Source organism: Helicoverpa armigera, chromosome 21 (genome assembly GCF_030705265.1).
Source record: "Helicoverpa armigera isolate CAAS_96S chromosome 21, ASM3070526v1, whole genome shotgun sequence".
Lineage (NCBI taxonomy): Eukaryota > Metazoa > Arthropoda > Insecta > Lepidoptera > Noctuidae > Helicoverpa > Helicoverpa armigera.
The window spans coordinates 7,636,998-7,658,852 of NC_087140.1; the positions used below are offsets into that span (position 1 = coordinate 7,636,998).

At 34.1% G+C, this 21,855-nt stretch overlaps 1 protein-coding gene across 1 annotated transcript in view; it reads left to right on the forward strand.

Annotated features, from left to right (window-relative positions):
- The first annotated feature begins 2,420 nt into the window (after positions 1–2,420).
- The window catches only part of LOC110373571 (glycerol-3-phosphate acyltransferase 1, mitochondrial), a 44,925-nt gene continuing 25,490 nt past the window's right edge, over positions 2,421–21,855 (forward strand). Inside the window, exons 1-4 of the mRNA XM_064040083.1 lie at positions 2,421–2,649; positions 5,796–6,062; positions 13,874–14,012; positions 16,279–16,392. Coding sequence (XP_063896153.1) covers positions 5,953–6,062; positions 13,874–14,012; positions 16,279–16,392 — 363 coding nt within the window. The 5' untranslated portion in view covers positions 2,421–2,649; positions 5,796–5,952. The remainder of the gene's footprint in view (positions 2,650–5,795; positions 6,063–13,873; positions 14,013–16,278; positions 16,393–21,855) is intronic.

Consider the following 21,855-nt stretch of genomic DNA (forward strand, 5'->3'; position numbering starts at 1 on the left):
AATTGATCTTTATAATCTTAGCCATGATTTCTTACTTTAGTCATAGAATAAGATTGTCGCGTGACCTTCAATCTGAGGTTATTCACTTGTAATCAACGGCGGTAGTGACAATAACCAAGAGTTTACTAGTAATTATGATTATCTCTTTTGTAATGCCGGTAAAAGGAAAAGTTGGACCTTATTGTGCATAGTAATGTTGGATTCTGGATAATAAATAGAACATTTCGCCTATGAACGATTTGTGTCATTTAGTCTTCTTTGATCCTTACAGAATTTAAACTGGTTTCAGTGTTCAAGGAATTATCAATGTTCGTTAATTGGATAAGTTGCCTTCATCCAAACAAAAGTTTTTGTTTGTTTGATTCTTGGTGCCAATGACCTTACGAAATACATGCATGTGTCAATGTTAATGTAAAAATTGTTATTGTACACGAAAATAATAATCAATCATAAATCATTTATTATAATCGCAGTGAAATTTTAAGAATGGATTTAGGTACGCATTATGAAGTAAGCTGCCTTAATCTTTATAATAGATAATTATAATAACCGGAATGTCACGGACTTTAGAATAACAAATAACATACATGGGAACAAACTCACAATGATTGCTAGTTTATAATTAGTAGGTAAATTATCTAAATAAAACTGCGTAGAATTTGCAATGATAAAACATATAAAGCAGGTTTTTTATATTTTTATTGCGTCTTGCAATCTATACCTACTATTATTATTACAGAAGTAGAATTTAGTTATTCTAAATATTAAACTTTATAGTGCTCTATCTATGACCACACCGTTGCTCGCTTACTAACAACGTTTGATGGTGTTCAAACGCGTGTCATTCATTAATGAAAAAAATATCTTATCATCCTGCATACATTATTGATACATCATCCCAATTATCAGCCTATTGCCATCCGCTGCTGAACATAAATGCCTTCCACAATGAGCTTAGTGACTTGAAGCTTGTCGTTCAAAATTGTACAACTCTTAAAATTGGGTCGGTGAGTCAAATTGTTACGGATTATGTCGTCTGATTGCTCCTTTATCCAGACGTCTGTGTTCAATAAAGAACACCCGCATATGAGGGTCGATAAAAGGAATATAAAATCATTGTTAAGTGCTGTTTGGGCTGTTTTATTATTAACTGAAACACCTTTTAGAGTTTTGATTGTAGGCCTAAAAGCTGTATTTTAAAGTCTTCTGTGTTGTCCAGTATTTATTTGAAAGTTCTCAGCCCCATCAGCCTTACAAAAATTTATTATACAATTTTAACTTCTCCGATTTCTATGTTCGATTTTCTTTGATTTTAGCTCTTCAGCAACACATGGCAAAACAGTTACATTCAATATACGAGTAATTGCAGCAGATTGTAATGTTTCCGTTTGAATAACTAGATCGGTGTTAGTATTCTCATTATTACCCACGCAGATGTTTTCTAATCCCAATATAAACATTCGAGTGTTCGCATTTTTTACACCATTTACTCCCTGAACGTTTCATGGAAATGGAATAGGAACTGATTTATATGTAAATATTCTACGGTATGAATTGGTGTGTTGGCTTCTGTTTTTGCAATCCTATTGAAGGCTGAAACAAAATCAGGATTTATTTGGATTCCAGTAACTTGGGTTGCTTTATTATATGCCTGGTTCCCAAGAGCATAATCATTTGCAGTAAAACCTTCAATTAATTAATCACTTAATTGTTATTAATGATATGTGTATCATAACCATAATTTCAGTCAGAAATTCTTGACTTAACTACATGCTTTTGTAATTTTCATGCAGCTCATGCATACCTCGCTTTATCAAACCTTCGTAGCCTTTTGCCGTAGTATAAGTAAGTAATAAACATAGCATTTTTTTCGGTTGTTTTGAAATTAGGCCTTTACTTATAAACACTATTTCATATTACTTCGATAAAATCTTTGAGCACCCCCATGAGTCTTCCGGTGATACGGAAAACATTCGATTAGTTAAAGTAATCAATCACAAGATAATTTGTCACCTTTTGCGAATCGTATGATTTTCTGTTTTGACTGTTATTAGCGATAACCAGTGTATCAAAGGTTATATGTATATTTTTTGTCGCTAAGATGAATTATAATGAGCTCGCTGTCTGGTTAAATAATGTTTTAATTGTGATCTCAAGTTTTTTTATAAAGATTTTCTATTGTTCATATCATATTTTTTCTCATTCGTAGCAGTGACTTGTATTCCATTCTGTTCAGTAGTTGTTTTCTTAGTAACCTAGGTTAATTATTTTGATGATCCTTTCATGTATTACTTTATTTTTAAGTCCACCAAATGTATGAAAAGCACGAAGGTTGGATCCGAGAGCAGTCTCCCATTTCTTTTGCGCCTTAACTCAATCACTGTTACTACTGTAATAGGACGGTTGCGATCCGTGACGTGCGCACGCGGCGTCTTGCTCGGCCTCAGTATTGCGTTGTCCGTGCGCGCGACTACACGTAACGCGTCCGCGAACCTTCGAATGTCCGATCACGATTGTGTTATATAAAAATTCGCATTCTTTTATCCATTCGTTACAAGTCGAATCAGTGCTGCAAAATCATTAAAATTCTCACCTTAATCTTCTTACATTCCAAAGCGTAACGTTATATTTTTTGAGGAAAAATATTCGGTAATGTATCCAGAAGTAATTTTTGCATAGAAAACAATCTATGCAGTTTTTCACAACACTAGTATTCGCGGGCATTCATGCTTGCATGTCGATTTCACTTTCTGTGCCAACGTCGGAGCTGTTATTTGGAATCGTTAAATGACACCCCTTCAGTCAGCTAGTTGGTATTGTAAACGATAATATACCGAGCTACCTGTCCAATGCTTGCTGGAAATGGTTATTTGAGAACTGAATGATAATAGCAACCAGACCGCATGATACTCATACATTAGTTTCGACCTGATTGCTTCGTTTTACCTCATTCATAAAGATGCATAGAATTCGAGCGGTTATATCGTCCATGCGCTTTGTTTACTGAAGTGTGAAATGGTTACAATTTCTTCTTACATCAACATATTTAGCTCCTTTCTATTATTTAGTGGAAACTAAATTCATAGTGCTTCTGTATAAAGTTGAACTGATGCTACTTTTCTTTCACTTCGATTAGCGATGGTTTCTCCTTACATTAGTCGTGTATCACTCTTCTGCATTATCCGAAAACCCATTAACTTTAGATGGTCAAATGTAACTATCAAGGTTAAAGAAAAGTGACTCATTTTCCTCCAATGCTTAATAATGTCCGTGAAAACACCATGTATGAATTATTTTCATTCCAATTAGTGCGACCGCTTCCGTAGAATTTTCGCTTTCTTGATCAACAATTATTTATGCATTCATTACATGACCGCAGTGTTGGTGCGGTGTGTGAAATTTTAACTGTACTACATACTAATAATAAAATGGAACGCAATGAAGAAATTAATCATGTTTCTAATGCTGAATGATGAGAATATGCTCTTGTATAGGATAAAGAAAGGTTGAAAGATGGAATTCCTGCGCCTAGTGTTTATAAATTCTAGTTCTGAGAATGTTCGTCGTGTGGACGGATAACATATAAACCTGATTGAATAAGTAAAACAGCTTCTTTATTGTCTGCAGATGCGTTTTAAAGGTTAAAGTGTCAAACTCGATGCAATTTTGGATCCTTTTGATACTTAAAGACATCTTTGTGCTGCAACTCAGGTTTTTTTTAATCAAAATAAATCTCCGTGTGCCCTTGCTTTGTTCATCCACATTCCAGTCATGTATTTTAAGCAAGAATTTTTACAGCTGATGATTTCTTGCATATAAACTTGGAACCGCAAATAATTCACCATGTGTGTTTTTGTATCTGTCTATGTACTGTCTGATAAGTTATCTTTTCAGAACATTTTTTGTTCATTTATTATAAAAGTGATATCTTGCTTGATAGCAAAGGAAAACTAGATTCGACCTTGTTAGATACAGTCAAGTATTTTGGGTTCTCATAACGATGTCATTGCAACTCATTATATCTTCTTGGCAATTTTAGTGTTTCGCATAATGCGAAAAAATCCCAACAATTTTCCTTGATAAGTTGCAAAAGAGTATTATTTTCAGTTTCAAAATTGTCATGATTTATAGATGATTAGGAACTTGCATTTGACCCATAAAGTATGATTGCGTCAAATCAGAAGCCGATCTGTACAAATTGTAATTTGCGTACAATGACTGGTCTGAATCATTTCATTGTGCTAGCACTAAGTGGGCAACTAATGTAATGCTTTCGTTCACTGTTTCAATTTGCACCTACGATTGTCTGTAAACAGTAATATACCAGTTTGTAACACACAATTCGTCTCGCAGGACCAAAAAGTTAACTTTATAATCTGGATCTCATTCGTTGATAAGTTTGGAACAGACATTATTTATTTCAATAATTTTATTTTGTAAACCATTTCCTCAACTCTAGGTAATAAATCTACAAATCTATTACTTCAACTTTTGCATAAATTACGCCATCTTAATAAAGAGGCTGAAGAAAACAAAACTCAAGCTACCAATGGGTGTGTCTCATGCTACAGTAGCGTGTTAGGTGAGGTTAGATTAAAGTTCACAATAACTGAGAAATAATTTGCGCTTATCGCCTCAGAGCACACAGAGGACTGCCAATGTGCAAAAGATGATTAGCTGCTGATACTAAATTGAATCATTCATTAACAAAAACAAAACTAAAGACACAATGCCTAGCATTAACCAAGAACATGCTTCCTAAAATACGAATTTCCTAGACTTTGAAATTAAACTTATTAAGTATGCCAAAATTTCTGCATATTAATCGGTTGCATTAGGTAGTTAGAATCCAAGTTCAGCTGCGAAATAAATTCACCAATGTCGTACTAGATTCTAGTACAAATTCTACGCGCTAAATAGTCTTTCGCAATCTGAATGTGATCTTACGAAATTTCACGAAAATAACGTGCAAATTGAAACAGCTCATAAAACAGAACAGATTTTTATGACCATAAATTCGCTATTCAGTAGTTTGACTATTTGACACTTGATTAACTTATCACGCATCACACGATGAACATTCGATGTACATTATCTTCCACGCATGAATTTTTAAGGAATATTTAATAGCACCTGAACTTTTTTATCGTGAAGCCCCGACCCTAACCTTTCAATTTATTATATTATCATGTAGGTACGACACACCTTCAGTCTTTTAATTTGAATGAGGAAGATAAATTGTTATCACCAGTAGAATTTCTTGTCCTTTCATTACTTGCATTATTTCTAATCAGTCATTAATAATGGCCGTTTGTTCTGGAATCTCATTTTTCATAACGCCTAATCTAACATCATCACGCATTTAAATATTATCTAGCACTAGAGTTGAATCACATTTGTATTGGTCCAATCCCCACTCAATATGTCCCCCTTCATTGTCCTTTAAGTACTACTCCCTCCCTACTCGTTGCCACCGCGAAATTTGCCATCCATATCAATCGTGATCTCCTTCACGCGGTAACTTTGCCCGTTCACAGTTCATTAGTGTATCACCGAGCAATTAGGTCGTTATTAATTACTGTTTTCATATCGGTATCGCACCGTGAGCTATTGCGTTCGGTATCTATCACGTCGTCGCAAACGCTTCGGACGAATCAACGGACATGGGTCAGCGAAGTGCACTTTGTAGCATCTGTCCATCGCCACTGTCAATACAATTCCGATTTTCACAGAGGCAACACGTATTGCCTCTGCACGGAAATTGAAATCGATTATTTAATTAATTATATTTATAGAACTCGACAAAGACTAGTTGCGTTAATCTGAAGCCTTAAGTGGAATTTATAAATTGAGTAATATAAATTAGTGAAGATTTCGTCCAAGATAGTGGAAGTAAGTGCGTTGTGGAACTGGACGGTCGGTGATGTAGTGTCGGTGAACAACAGCAGCGAGATGGATACGATGATAAGCGTGTGGACGATGGTGGAGCACGTCAGGGTGGCCAGCGGAGCCGCCGAGCTCGCCATCTTCACGGCTATTCTCTACTGGTTCTTCACGTCCAGGTGTGTACTCGGCAACTTCTTCTTGTCTCTGTTCCCAATTTTATTTTGGGTCGGCGCAATATGTCTTCCGCTTCCAATCTTCCCTGTCATACGTACGTTAATGTTGTCGTCGTGTGTACTCGGCAACATTAACTTTTAATATCACTGAATCATCCTAAACAGACAAAATATTTTTCCGTGGTCTTGCGTATTAAAAGAACATTTTTAATTAACAAAAAGGGCTAATTATACCTAGTAGAATAAAAAAATGGTAAATTATTATGGTATCATCGTTAAAAACAATAGTTATTATGTTATTTAATTTAAGTAATTAGAACTGTTAGAAAAAACAAGCTCGTGGAAAAGCGTACCATTGTTTTCGTGTATTTTGAGTAACAACCTAAGGTCATAGCACAATAAAGGCACGAGTAAGCGAGATCCTATTTTAGGAGTTTATTTACCCATAACTGAAAAAAATACAAAAAAACTTAATTTAAATGTCCCTTAATTTGGAGCTACTTTTTTTTGTGCTCTTAATTAGGTGAAGCTGAGAATTCTTACGTCAATTTCGTTACTTATAGTTTTTGTGTGCGTATGTACTATTAAATATATTTTCTCAGTTTAATTAATTCGTTTTTTCCAGTTAGTAGTTGTTATTAAAAATATAGTTAAGAGTCAAGGAAGAAAATAACATGAAAACAGAATGACAAAAAAGTGATGAGTTTGATTTTACAGCCACAAAAAGAGATTGAGATTAGAAATAATTTAGAACAGTTAAAGTGAACTGCAATGCATAAAGTTACAACGAAAATCGTGTTTAATTACTCTTAATTGCAATTTAGTAACTACAGCCTTTTCATCCTACTTCTCTAGTTAATTGTTCATGTACTAAAGCTACTTTTCTAACACATTGTAATAATAGCCTAGACATATTCTTCGAAAATAGGAATAATGTAATGAATCCACGCGCTGTGCTTGAGGGGATTTTTACGGACTAAAATACAACTATGAGTCTTCTGGAACCATTGTCTTCCAGAACCATAAAAATTGTTTTGAAAAATCCCGCAGCATCTAGCTATAAATACTCAGGTCTAACTAGACTTATAATAATTGAGATTTAATGGAAAGTTGGTCTGCTCTCTCTTGCTACCCACGATCGTTCAAAGCGATTGCTTGCTTTACTGCTATACAATTTATTTAATGAACGCTGTATAAAAACTAGATAATTGCTTATATTTCACTGATACCCTGTCTTACTCCGGTTTTACTAGATCGGATCTTAAAACTGCGGCTACATTGATGTATATCTTGGATGGTCCCTAATTGCTCGTTTCCAAAGACATAAGCGGTTTCTGGTCTATAAACATTTTTTTAAGTATTTTAGTTTGTATTCCGTTGTAGTGTAATTGTCTAGCTAGAGTTATTATTTTAATTACTGAACTCATTTGTTGCGGTCTCGTTGAAATGAAGACGGTTTCTTAAAATTTTGCTCTTGTTTGCGTAACTTTGGCTTCCATTCTATGTATAGTCGGATTTCTGTCTCTCATCTCAATAAAAATCTATAACATTTTGAGTGTTTCATTTGAATCCATTGTAGGTATAATTCTGATTCGGCAACTTCATTCGGGATGTTATCTTCAGGCTCAAACAAAACGTTAGAAAAAGTGTTGATAACATAAATGAACTCTCAATTATACATTTTGCATAAACAACAAATTAATAATATTAAAATTCTTGGGCAGATGTTAATGACCTCAAATTCTGCCGCACTCTTTATTTATAAACAAAGTGTGCGTCGCGATGTAAATGTTGAAACAAAGAAAAACAATACAGCGATAAAAATAATAAAACAATGAAGGAAATGCGTAGAAAATATGATTCTGTTGATAACTGTGTAGCATTGTATTTTGAAAATGATAAAGAAAACATTGATTACCATTGTGTACATATAACAAGAACATTAGGTAAAGGGTAAGATTAGATGTTTTACGAAAACATTGGTAATAAAAGTATTGTTTTTGATAATTGATCCATCGATATTACGATTTTTTGTACATATTGCTAATTTGTAACAGATTACAATCAATAGTTAAAAATAATTTAAAACTTGTAATCTTACTTTTAGCATTTGTATCTTTCTCTATTTCTCTGACAGTCTATTAATGTAATTTATAAGGAAACAGAGCACAAATGTATTCACAAATCATTAATAAATGTAATATTATCATGTAATTAGCCATTACAGTTCAATAGGCGTTGGAAAGTTTTGTATCTTTGTTCGTTCCATATATGTATTTTCTTTAACATACATATATATTGTAGTGTACTTGTATTGTGCCTTGAGGAAGGTTATGGTTCATTTGGATTCACATTAGTATTCATATAAAAAACTGTTTGTATGCACGATACTTTGATTGTTGACTACACTTGCTGTAAGTTCTTCAGAATTTTGTAATTTGAAATGATAATGAATATGGAAGTTGAGATGACAAATTGTGCATGTTTCAAAATTTATTAAAATATTGATGAAATGTAGGAATTTTTTTTTTCGTAGAGCTCTTTAGTTCTGAAATACGGTGAATTTCTTGCCATTCAAATAATAGCCCGCAAATGCAGTTGTGAGTTTGAACTTGTAAGCAGATATCTTCATCAACACTATTAACCAAAATAGTCACGTAAATCACCTTCAGTTTGAAATAGCGCTTTGTATTTGAAATTACTTTATAGTTAGAATAGAATAGAATAGAATAGAATAGAATAGAATAGAATAGAATATTTTATTTTGCAAATATGGGTATACAAAAGTTCTTATAATTATAAAGTTCAGCCATATTTTACCATTCGGCATGCAAACATTATTACCTACTTAAACATTATTACCTACTATTAATCTATTATTTATAATCACAATATTATATGAGATCAATTAACTTACTACTAATTTTACAATTAAACATTTATACATATAAATTATAATTTTTCTGCTAAGAAATCTGATATGGTATAATAAATTTTATCATTTAAAAATTGGCGTAACTTTCTCTTAAACAGTGGTGTGCTTAAGTCTTTCCAGGCATTTGGTAACTTATTGTATATTATTGGGGCCATGCAATAGATACTGTTGCGCTTCAGACTCGTTTGACACGACACAATGCATAATTTGCTATTGTCTCGTCTATTTCTCGGACATACATCAGCTAGACGTTGGAAACGACACGGATTTTGTTTAACAAACATAGCTACTTCGAAGATATAGATACATGGAAGTGTCAGGATTTTGTATTGCTTAAAATAGGGCACACAACTGTCTGTACTTTTGAGCTTAAACATGGATCTAAGGCACCTTTTCTGAGCCTTAAAAGCTATGTCTCGATCAGTCGAGTTCCCCCAGAAAATGACTCCGTACCGTAAATGGGACTCAACTATTCCATAGTAAGCCGTAAGTAGCGCTTTATCATTCACTATGGAGGACAATCTATACAAAACAAAGGCGGAAGAGCTCAGTTTTTTACACAACATATCTACATGTGCCTTCCAATTCAAACTAAAATCTATTTGCAGTCCTAAAAATTTTGTATCACCCGCTTCCTCAATATTATTGTTTTTGTAATGTATGTGTAAAGTACTTCCTCCAGGAGTTCGCTGTCTAAAGTGCATTACCTTTGTCTTACTTAAATTTATATTTAAATTATTTTTGTCCAACCATCTAATTATTGAGTCAAGTGTGTTGTTAACCCTAGAAAGATAACCTACGCTTCAGAGGCGCCCGCGTTGGTTTAACATCACTGTATCTTTCTAATGAGCGCGCGTATCTACCTGTCTTTTTAAGTTAGCTCAGTGGTCGGTGCACTCCGTCGCGGGACGGCCGTTTTTACGCGGTAAGTACCATAGTTTTGCAGTTATGACTAAGGGTTGCGCTCAAAGGCGCATGGTTATCTTTGTGTGACTTTTAGTGAAAGTATGAACTTGTTTATACTTACATAAAATGTTTACTATAACTGTTTATTTCTTTGTTTTAGTACAAAATCTTTTCGCTTACATCATGACGAGCCGGAGGACACTATCTGATGATGCAATATGTAGGTTTATCGCTGAAGATTAAGAGAACGAGCATGAACGAGAGCAAGGAAGTGACAGTGAGATAGAAGATAATTTGAGTGAAGATGACATACAGAGTGATTTCGAAGACGAGTTTATAGATGAAGAGGTGCCACAACAATTAAATGACACACAAAATGAAGACGATATAAGTCCATCTGTATCTTCAGAGCTTACTGAAAATAGTTTGCGGCGAACACAAAATGATGTTTGTTTTGAATGCCTATCAAACCAAATTTGAGCCTAATGATTATAGTTTTGACTGATTTTTTTAGTTGATTAGTTAGTCAGAAATGACATAATTCGTTTATAAGAAGAAAAATAATATATATTTTTGATACTATGTTCCTGTAAACAGAAGACTGCTAATTTTATAATTTTTTTCTAGAGATTTTTTGATTTAAGTTTAATTTTTAAAATATATAAAATATTCCACTAAAAACGTTTTTTATTATTAGTTCATGAACCATATTAAAAATAATAAGTAAGTAAATACAATAAATAGGTATTTCATAAAAAAAAATATATTAATATATTGGGCGCCTCCGAAGCGCATGGTTATCTTTTGTAACAGTCAAAATATGGTTATCTTTCTAGGGTTAATATCATTTTCGTATGTGCTTATGCTTTTACAAGGGATCGTTACTGTGCTATCATCCGCAAACATTGTTATAGGTTGTTCAAGGGATAACGGCATGTCATTCACATATAGTATGAACAAAAATGGTCCCATAACGCTTCCCTGTGGTACGCCGAATGAAATTTTACGTTCACTTGATCTGACTATCTCTTCATGCTTATTGACGACATTAATGCGGCTAACCTCAGTAATTTGTGTTCTGTTTTCTAAATATGACTTAATAAGTTTGAGCACATTACCTCTAATACCATAATTTTCTAATTTATTGAGTAGCGTATTATAATGGACATAATCGAAAGTTATTTAAGAATAGTTAGTTAGTTATATAAGAATAGTTATATAAGAATAGTTCTTTTTATGTTCTACGCCATTTATATTTTACGATCTCACGAAAGAAACTATACTAAATGTATCATATGTATATGTCATCTGGTTATTTTCTTAGCGTGTTTTCATAAATATCGTTAAAATTTTCCTTTGAAAACTTCCCTACATACAGATGAATCATGAACTTTAATTTTATTTTCACGAAAATTTTTGTAATTTTTAGTAAGAAATCTGAAATTTCTCAGTTTGTTAAATTCATTTTCTTCATGGCTTTGTTTTACATTTTGTTACACTGTATAGTCAATTTGCATATGAAAGAAATAAAACGTAGTTTGGTTAATGACTGTGACGGTTCTTTTCAACTAATTCTGTTTTGTCATAGAGGTTCGTTTCTTCATGCTCACTAGTATTTTGATATCGCAGGATTGACTGATTGTATAATGTGAAATAAGTTTTTATGCTTTTTTTAAACAGTGTATTGATAAGAAATTACATTCTGATGTTTTGATTGTATAATGCACATGCACAAATACCAGCATAGACATTACCAATATCAAACCTAGACCCAAATCTGAAATATTTTAAGATGATCTCCTAAGTTTAAAAGTCTATTTTTGGTTATTATTACAAGTACACATCTTTCCTTGTCTGCGAATTACTGATTAATTTTGCTTTCGTTTATGCAATCTTCGAATGTAAAGCAAAGACTACGTCAGTTCATATTTTGGAAAATCTGTGCAACATTTTTATCACTATGTATTGTTATCTTCGAAAATCACGTGTTTGCTGTCAGGGTTACGTGGTCTTATTTCGGAAGCAATGATTTATCAACGCGTAAATATTTCATCATTTTTTAGTCAGGTATTGATTAACCTCACCTATGTACGTCATTTTTGATGATGGAGTATGACTTTCAAGAGTTAAAAGTGGACTAGTTGACCTAGGTCCTTAACTAATTATAAAATCAGGAAAATCCATAGAAAATATTGTTAAAGTTATACGTCGTTATCAAGAAAAGACAATAAAATGTAAATAATCGTTCAAATAAAATACTTCTTCGTGTGCATATGTACGTATTCTCAAAATAAGGATATGCCCAGAATATTTACAAGAAAGTCGTGCAAGTTATATAAATGAAACACTGAACAAATTAATTACTACAGTATAACACAATGATGTTGATTTTCTTTGAAAATTGTTTTAAGTTCTCTTTGTTTTAAGTACCTACTGAGATGTAATTGATGGCTTTCGTTATCTAGACACACGGCAGTGTGTCCGCCAAGTTCGGGCAAAAAAAGCGACACACCGGCCGTGGGTTATATTACACGAACCATTTCGGGCCAAATTTGACCCCCCTATAACTCAAAATCTATTTTATTTACGCATACCAAATTTCTAATATCTGTTGAGACCCCCTCACTTATCTAAAATACAAAATTTCATTAATATACCTATTGTAGGTCTTGAGATATTGACGTCAGAAAATCGCTATTTTTACTATACACTCACTGACTGACTGACTGACTCACTCATCAAAAACCTAGACCACTTCCAATGGTCGTATTGACTTGAAATTTGGCATGGAGGTAGGTCTTTATGTCAAGGTAAAGGAAAAAATCTGAAAATGGCCAAGTGTGAGTCGGTTTCAAAATAATGAAGGTATTTATACTCCTAACTAAGGAACTAAAACGAACTATATTTATATAATATATCTTCGAATGGTCGTACCGATCTGAAATTCGTTAAAAAGGTTTGTATTTAGTCAAAGTAAAGCAAAAACCTGAAAACGGCCAAGTGTGAGTCACTTTCGAAAATAACGAATGTGTAACTTTGATCCACGAACATAATATATGATAACATGTCATGTCAGTCAGTTGGTAAATCTAGGCTATTTAGTTAATCTAGTTTATTTCTTTGTAAGAAGCATAGTGCATATGCAAAACTTAATAATAAGAAAACAATAAAATAAACAACCTTACAAAATAAATGAAATCCCACCCAAAACAAAAATGTGAGAGACTGCCAAGTTCGATGAAATGGGAATACTTCGCCTATAAAAGAAGTGAGATCTGAATAAGTACCAAGTTCCATACACATACCTTAGTTAAAAATAGTTACTTTTTAATGATGTTACTTGGCAAGTTTTAATAGAAAATTAAATACTTGATTCATTGCGTTTAGTAGGCTTATTACAAGGTGTGTGAAAACTTGCCAAGTAACATCATTAAAAAGTAAGTATTTTTAACTAAGGTATGTGTATGGAACTTGGTACTTATTCAGATCTCACTTCTTTTATAGGCGAAGTATTCCCATTTCATCGAACTTGGCAGTCTCTCACATTTTTGTTTTGGGTGGGATTAATTACAAAGCCACGAGACTACATTGTTCATCTGCACTTCCTATAACATGTCGGAACTTAGAAAGAGTGAGGGACTATCAGACTCTTACCAACTAAAACCCACCATGTTCATTCTTAAGCCCTTATGTACCAGGTCCGCGGTAACTCTTTCGAACAATCCCGTATCCCAACTGTAACCCCCTTGAATCTATTTCGATGATAGAAAATATCGGCCTCATCTAGTACTCCTTACCGCATAGAAAGCCATATATAGACGCCGAAGTATTGTTTTTTTTTTCAAATAATAAAATCGTCCATATATGGCTTTGTATGCGGTAAGGGGGCCCTTGTTGAATGTGACATGTTGAAGTGTTTTTGTGGACCTATTAGCAGAGATCTGTGATTAAATGTATTATTCTTTGTCCTCAGCCGTGTGGCCGATATGCTGGAGGTGGTTGGCGAGAGGGTGGGGGGATGGTGTGGCCGAGACACCAGCTCCTCCCTCCGGCAGGCGGTGCGCGCGCGCAAGCGACAGCAGGAATATGCGAAAGTGGACAATGATGTTGCTGTGAGTATTTGTATTATCTTCATCAACACACTGGCTTAGTGGACTTTTTGTGTTCTTTCTGCTGGGCAAAATGTATTTTTTCTTTAGAAAGGAAAGCTATTAGTATTGATAACCTCGGTATCAAAGGAAAGCCGAGGGGAGAGGGAAAAGTTTTATACCTCTAGATATCTGAATTGAAGTCTCCTCGTGATGTTTCCATCTACTGTTTGACACTATTGCTAGGATTCTCTTGATCCTCTTACTTGAACATGTAGGCTTGGACCCACCGTAGGATAGGAATTCCCAAATTCAATTCAGATCAAGACACACTTCAGTTTATTATAGCTCAGCGCAGAAGTCTTCTTTTTCTTTTGTCACGTTCCTAATATATTTGGATTGGAAGCAGTAAGGTTTGCGTTTGTATTTGTTAATTGATTTTAATACATATTTACGTATCAAAGTTTCCATTGAAGATGTTACATTAACTGCTTCCGTTGAAGCAACACTTGCCGTTAGGGTATTAGTATTCGTACCACAGTTTCCGCTTTCCTTTGTTGTATCGAAATACCGAAAATGGCTTGCTTATCAAAACTAGTTTTAGTATTATATTGATTAATTCTTACTGACGCTGAAACATGTAAAATGTCCTGTTTATTGCTTTTTCGTGACATAATAAAATGTTTATTCTTATCTTTCTCAACGACATCTACGATTCAAATTATTCTACTGCTTCTCAGTATATTCACCATCATCATTAGCAAGCAGTGCATTCCCACGGTTGCATATAATATGCCTTTCCTTTAAGCCAGCCATTTCTGTCCCGTGTTTGGCCCAACCGGTTCTTCCTACGACTTTTTGTTAGTCATCATTTGCAGTTTTAGTATTTGAATAATATTGTTCAGCAATTCACAAAGTGAGTTCATTGAATTATGTTCACTTTGGAAATCTGAAAAATCTAGAGCAACGAACTTTTGTCTTAATTTGATCGGATTTTCAGCAGTTTAACATTTCTCATATTGTATCAACAAAGTTAATGCCAAAATACAAATCATGTTTGGATTCGTGTGTTTCTGAAGATTGAAGTATATTCTGGCCATAAAAACCTTTTCTGGCCTCGAAATGATTGTAATTATTATTTTTTTACTCGCCTGCTGCCTGCGCCAGGTTGATATAAATACAGGTTTCTGTCCTTTCGTTTTTATACTTTCTGTAATCACAAAATGAGTGTGTCATTGAGTGCCCTGGACACGTCTGTTACGTTAACCAGTAGTTACGAATGGAGTAACATTGTTATTATTGTTGTAATAACTCTCATTCGTCACGAGATGGTTTAACGTCAACAATTTGGAAACGATTGCGAAGTGATTCTGTTATATTATGTTTTATATCTTACTTGTATTACTAACCTAGATATGTGCGCGTGGTTTAAGTCTCGCTTCTGGCTTAGCTGGAAAACGTTTCATTTAAGTAGAGGTAATCACATGTGCTTACTATGAACGAACTATTAGCAAGTGTTCTAGCCGTTTTTTCCATTTGCTTATTTACTTGGTATAGAGCCCTATGTGGCCCTATGTTTATTGCCTCAAAGAAAATGCCTCTAAAAACATCAGCACAAATACCAACTCTGATTCTCTCTGTACAGTTCTGTGTTCCTCACATTTCTTCAGTGATCTCTTAGTTTTCGTTTAAATCATATAGGATAATTCCGGCCACAAATAAATTCTGACTCGTATAATTTGCAAATTACTTAGTCATATCACCTTTTTGGACTTCCACAGTCCGTATTGCTTCATTTGCCTCTGATTCTTTGAAAATAATGCGTTTTTTTATAAATATGTAAAGATATTTAAAAGTGAGTCAGATCGTGTCGATGTTTGTGTGTATTTGGCAAATGTGAAAATGTGCTAATTGGCAACTTGTACATACATTCTTAGTACGTTTAGAGGTTGACCCTTTTCTAGGACAATGTATTGGCAGTATAACTAACTAACTGATAGAAGATAACTTTCTGTGGAATGTTCGGAAATATGACCTAAAGAAAAAAACTGTATTCTCGCCAAGTTATTGGTTCTTTTATCGGTTTTACCTGAACATTATGTTCATTGTAGGAAATGAACCTTCAAGTCGGTCTTTCAGATATTTTTATTTGTCGTTTATTTGTACATTGTGCTAGATGTAGAGTTTTACAACAACATGTTCTAAATCTATTTAGTGTCCATCTAACCTCTTCATTTCCAATACTATCTTATGATTTGCAGTATTTTCAATAATTATTGTCTATTCACAGTGCCGCACTTCGTCGCTATACAGAATAAAGGAAGGACCAGTGATCCCGGCTCCTGAGCCACAGATGAGACCACCAGCTGGACTGGCGTGTGGGAGATGTGCACCAGTTTCCAGGGTAAGTTCACACTCTTAACCCTTCTTACTCTTATAAACACTGAAGCCCAAGTTTCCTGACAATATCGATGTCAGTTTTCATAAAACTTTTCACGTTCATTATGACTTGTCAGGTTCAATTTTTTTTTTTGGTTTAAAGGTGTTGTTTTTACTAACATGTTGCATCAATGCTTAATATAACCTTTCTTAAATTAATTCGAAGCTGTGCGGAAATGGAAATGTATTTTGTTGACTCTATTATTTGGCCAAATGTTTTAATTTACACCTAGTAACCTAGGTATTTATATAGCAGTTTGGCATACAGTAAAATCTAGAAAGCACTGAAATGTTTATTTGATTCGTTGTCAACTTTGATACTGTGACTTTGATTATACTTTAAAGTAGTACATACATAGTATAATTAAGTATTTTGCGTGTTTGGCGCCAAATGATAATATCAGGAACTGAAATTCAGCAATTTTGTATTGTTATATTGAAACATGGTGGCTGCATGCGTGTTTTGTCATAATAACAATGCATCGAAGGTTGTTCTATCATATGTTAAAAACTATTAATACTGTATAAATAATATCGAGGTTTTATTCATAGAAAGTTTTATAACAGGTACTGAATTTTGGTCCTTTCTGATTTTGGTCTTTTCTTATTTTGGTCCTTTCTGATTTTGGTCCTTTCTGATCTTGGTCCTTTCTGATCATGGCCCTTTCATCATCATCATCATCATCTCAGCCATAGGACGTCCACTGCTGAACATAGGCCTCCCCCTTTGATCTCCACAGATACCTGTTGGAAGCGACCTGCATCCAGCATGGCCCTTAATGGGCGACGAAACAATTACGATAGATGAGAGACGCGATGGCCTTTTCTATACCTACTTTGCATACCCTTTGTGCTTTGTTTTCCTGAATATCAAAAGCGTGACAAACTCGAGTTAGCAAATAATGCCAGTTTGACTTTACTTAATGCCAATATTTTGCACATACTTGAATTATTAAAAGCAATAATAAAACTTCATAAAATGGTATAAGTAAATAAATGAAAACCGTGGAATAAATAAATTAATATTAGTCATAAACCTTTCTATTGACTTTCTTGATATAAATGAAAACAATAGAGTAGTAATGCAATAAACTATAACAAAGACAATGTAGGCTGTTATACTTACTACGCAGTTCAAAGTATAAAGTACATTTAAACATTTATCACTTAGTTCCAAAGATCATTCTCTTCCTCAATCGGTCAATGACCAGTTTTCTTACAAACTGCGCATATGTATAAAGTTTCGTTAATACAGATATCGTGTGTGCCAGTAACACCATTTAATTTAAAGAATGAGATCTGTTTATAAACAAACCTCTTTGTAGCGAAAATTTAAACAATGACTCTTATATTTGCATTTAAGATTAACTTTCTCAATTCGAATTCCTCCAAATTTTTGGGAGGTTCCCAGTTTTTTATTTAGTAGTTGACCTTTTTTTTGGATGTGAAATCATCAAATGACCCCTCCTGCTGTGGCTTCGGCGTGAGGGAGTGTCAGACTCTTACTGACTAACACCTACCATGTTCCTTCTTAAGCCCTTTATGTACCAGGGCCGCGGTAACTCTTTCCAACAATCGCGCTATCCCAACAGGTTCTACTGATAGACCGGAAAGAGTATCGATATTCATGATTCAATGACAATAATTACATGCATAGTAATTTCAAGCATGTCCGAGTAAGGACACTTTACTGACACACATCATAATTAAACGAAGGACTTTTCCTGGCGAGTCATCTTAAGACCTTAGGCCTTAGAACATCGGTATCCGTTACCGATCTCTGATGGCCACATCACAAATGGAACTTCAATAACTTATAGATGCTATATAATACACAATATAAATTCCGTTGCGAGAAAACATGATTCTTATCTCGATCGCCTTGTAAGGGAATATGAAGGTGGTAGAATTAATCTGCCTGCTGGTCCTTTGAACAGCACTGAACATTGTGATAGCCTTAAATGAGTTTCTGCCGTGTTAAATGCTTAGTGTAGTTTATTTTCATGGTAGTCCTCAAATCCAAACTTAAAGGCTTCTTACGACCATGGTTCAAACTCAAAATTACGCTGATCAATCAGTACTTTTCGAATGTGAAAACAAAAGACAACCCTTCACGCTCCTTGGTTGCTCTGCTCACATTTATTCTTCCTCTGATACGACACATACTTCGTAGTGTACACTAAGCCTAATTCGCACTAATCATTGGCCATTAAAAAGAAGACAATTATCTACTTAGTAGTTCTACCGAGGTTAATAAAGGGAACTCTATACGTCCCTGTGTGCCGGAACAGATACTCGAAGCGAATCTATTTTAGTTAAAGGTTATCCGACTTCTTGACCTAGAATTTGTTTTATGTGTGACGTTTGATGCTGAATTTAAATGACACAATTTGTTAACATCATCATTGATATTGTTATTACGCTTCTTTGGGTATTTAGTCGTATAGATGATACTAAAAGTTTCATTTAATTCAACATATGTTTAAAGTCTCCTAAACTATGTACCTCTAAACGTTTGTTCTAAAAGACCAGTCTGCACGAAAAGGTGGTCAGATAAATTCCCTATTATCAAGTATTTTACATTCCCACTTCATCTTTCCGCGATTAATAACTTCTAGTCGTCTACACTTACATCTTTACAGTGCATACTTTCTAACGTCATAAATGCATACTTATATCACAATATCTCTTTCACCTTTATAAGTATCCAAGAGCAAACATTATTAATCTGTAGCAGACATAATATGACGTCACTTTCCCTTCAAAGAGTTTTCCTTGTTATGGTAATATCTTTGTTTCAGCAGGCATTGTTTCGAGCACATTGTGATGTTCGGACAAAACGGATGTATCGATTGCTTATCTATCGAACTTTGTAACAACTGATAATAGCGCTTTGCTCCCAGATTTTGCAAGTGCTTTGGTACTTATGTGTCCTTATCGTGTTGCACTGTTTTTTTTTTTCAATTAGCATATAATGAGTCTAAACAAATTCGATCGACGCGAAGTTCAATAAGAAATATCGACATTTCCCATCACTATTTTCGAGAAGCAGAGAGAGCAGGTCCCGACAGTCGTTAGGGAAAGCCAGAAAGTCTGACAACTATCCTTACGAAGAAGTACCGTGTTAGCTGGGTCGAGTAGGTCAGATAGGCAGTCGCTCCATGTAAAACACTGGTACTCAGCTGCATCCGGCTAAACTGGAAGCCGACCCCAGCATAGTTGGGAAAAGGCTGGGCAGATGATGGCAGATGAGTGTATAATTTATAGTGGACAAGCCAAACGAACTGACTGAGACGACGTTGAATAGAAAAATCGATATTTCCCACCTCTATTCAAGAGAAATTCCTAAGTGTAGGTTTGTCGACTTGATGCAATGCGGAGAAGGATATAAATATTTTTGTCTAATTAAATATTGGCAGTGGAATCTTTTTCAACGTTTATAGACGGAACATTTAATGTTTGTCGAAAAGTTCCCTCGCCTGTCTACAATTCGCCGAATGATTGGCCACGGTAGGTCGCTGACTTCAGTTTATAGCCATACCGTGCCGGCAAGTTTTTCTATACATACGTGACATAATTGTATAGCAATGGGTGTCTGATTAAATTACTTCGACTCCAAAATTGGGATGTTAATTATTATTTTTGAGATTTTGCATTTAAGTGGCAAAAATATTCCACTGAATGCAAAAAATATTTTTGAAAACTATTCAAGGGCAAAAGTAATAAAAATACCATTTATATCGTTTATTGAATGAATCATGAAAATGGCATATGAATTTGCATAAAATAAATGCCTTTTGGCCATCTCGGAACGAAAGTAACATTCGATAAGATATTATATTATTCTACCTGTACATTGGAACTATTGAAAGTCATGGCTGAGCAGACAATATGTCCTAATCTAGTTCCTGCTCATATCACTAATTAATACCTACATTTCTCCCAGTGATAACCTTATTATCTCGATAGCAACAAGCATTATTATAATTACGTTATCTACAGGATTAACTTATTAATCTTAAATCTTATTTCTAGGTGGTAATAATGCATCGATCAAAATAATCGTTCATATTTAACGATAAATCGGTACATTTGTGACGACAATTTCTTTCACAAAAAAATCACTCAATTTTTATCTCTGAATTTATTTCATCTGAAGAATATGCTCTGTTTACCTATACGGCTTCGTCGATTTTGTAGTGAGAACAAGTTTTTAAAACCAATACCCAAATTTTTTTTTTTTTTCGATTAAGGTTGGTTTCATAAGCCTTTCACGTATGAAAACGCCTTGACAGGTTGTATAAAGGACAATGCTCATGAGGTATGAGAAAAAACCCAGGCCAAAAGAAATGTAGCTCAAAATATAGGTAAAAATAAGTAATTAAATATTACATAGGGGGCATTATCGAAATCAGTGGCTAAATGTGTGAAATTGCTATTAGAATTTTAACATCTGCGGTACATTGCTACTCAAGATTTTAGAGGTAACATAATGTATTAGTAAAAGGAACAGCAAATAGATACAGTTGTGGTTTAAGAGTGTACCTAATGACATGTTTATAGCAACTTCTCCACTATTCTACCTACTTTTACAATATAATAGGATGATAGAACTAAAACAGGATATTAATGTACTTTTCATTTTAATAATAACGCTTAAAAGTCATCGATTCTTTATTTCTAACACGACGAGATCCAAAAATGTTGCGGGATGCGCGAACTGTTCATCATGTCTAGCCCACCCTAAGTAATGTAAAACGCTCATGACGCGATGACGTGGGCCCTGCAGCCTGTACTTTGGTATTGATTTATCTTTTTGGAGAAGCTTATTACTTGCCATATTACTTGTTTGTTGTTTCAGATAGCACTTTAATTAAACTATAAGCCCCAGCTGCTCATGTTACCCCTTTAATTTCATACATTTAGCCATTGATTTCGATGATGCCTCCTATGCAGTATTTCATTACTTATTATTACCTATAATTTGAGTTACTTTTCGTTTGCGCCGGGCTTGGGTTTTTTTTGAGCATTGTCCTTTAAATAAAGATAGATATAAAGTTACACGATTCCATTCTTTGTTATGTTTCCTAATTAGACACTTTCTACACAATACCTTTATATTATGTACATGCATGATGTTGCTATATTTTATGACATAATCATTTCTGATAACGGATAGCAATTTGCCAAACATTATGTTTATATTTTGTTAAAAGGCGCACATTCTTTGTTTTGTTTTATTACAATGCATTTATACATATATAAAATATATTTGGTCCTCCAAGGACAGTTTATAAAGGACCAAATAATCTTGCCATCCGATGTCAACCTGTTTTGTGTCACATGATCAAAATTGTTTTTATTTACTTTTTTTATTATATTAACCTTATAGTGTTTTTTACATCATTGTTTTATTTATTACTTATTG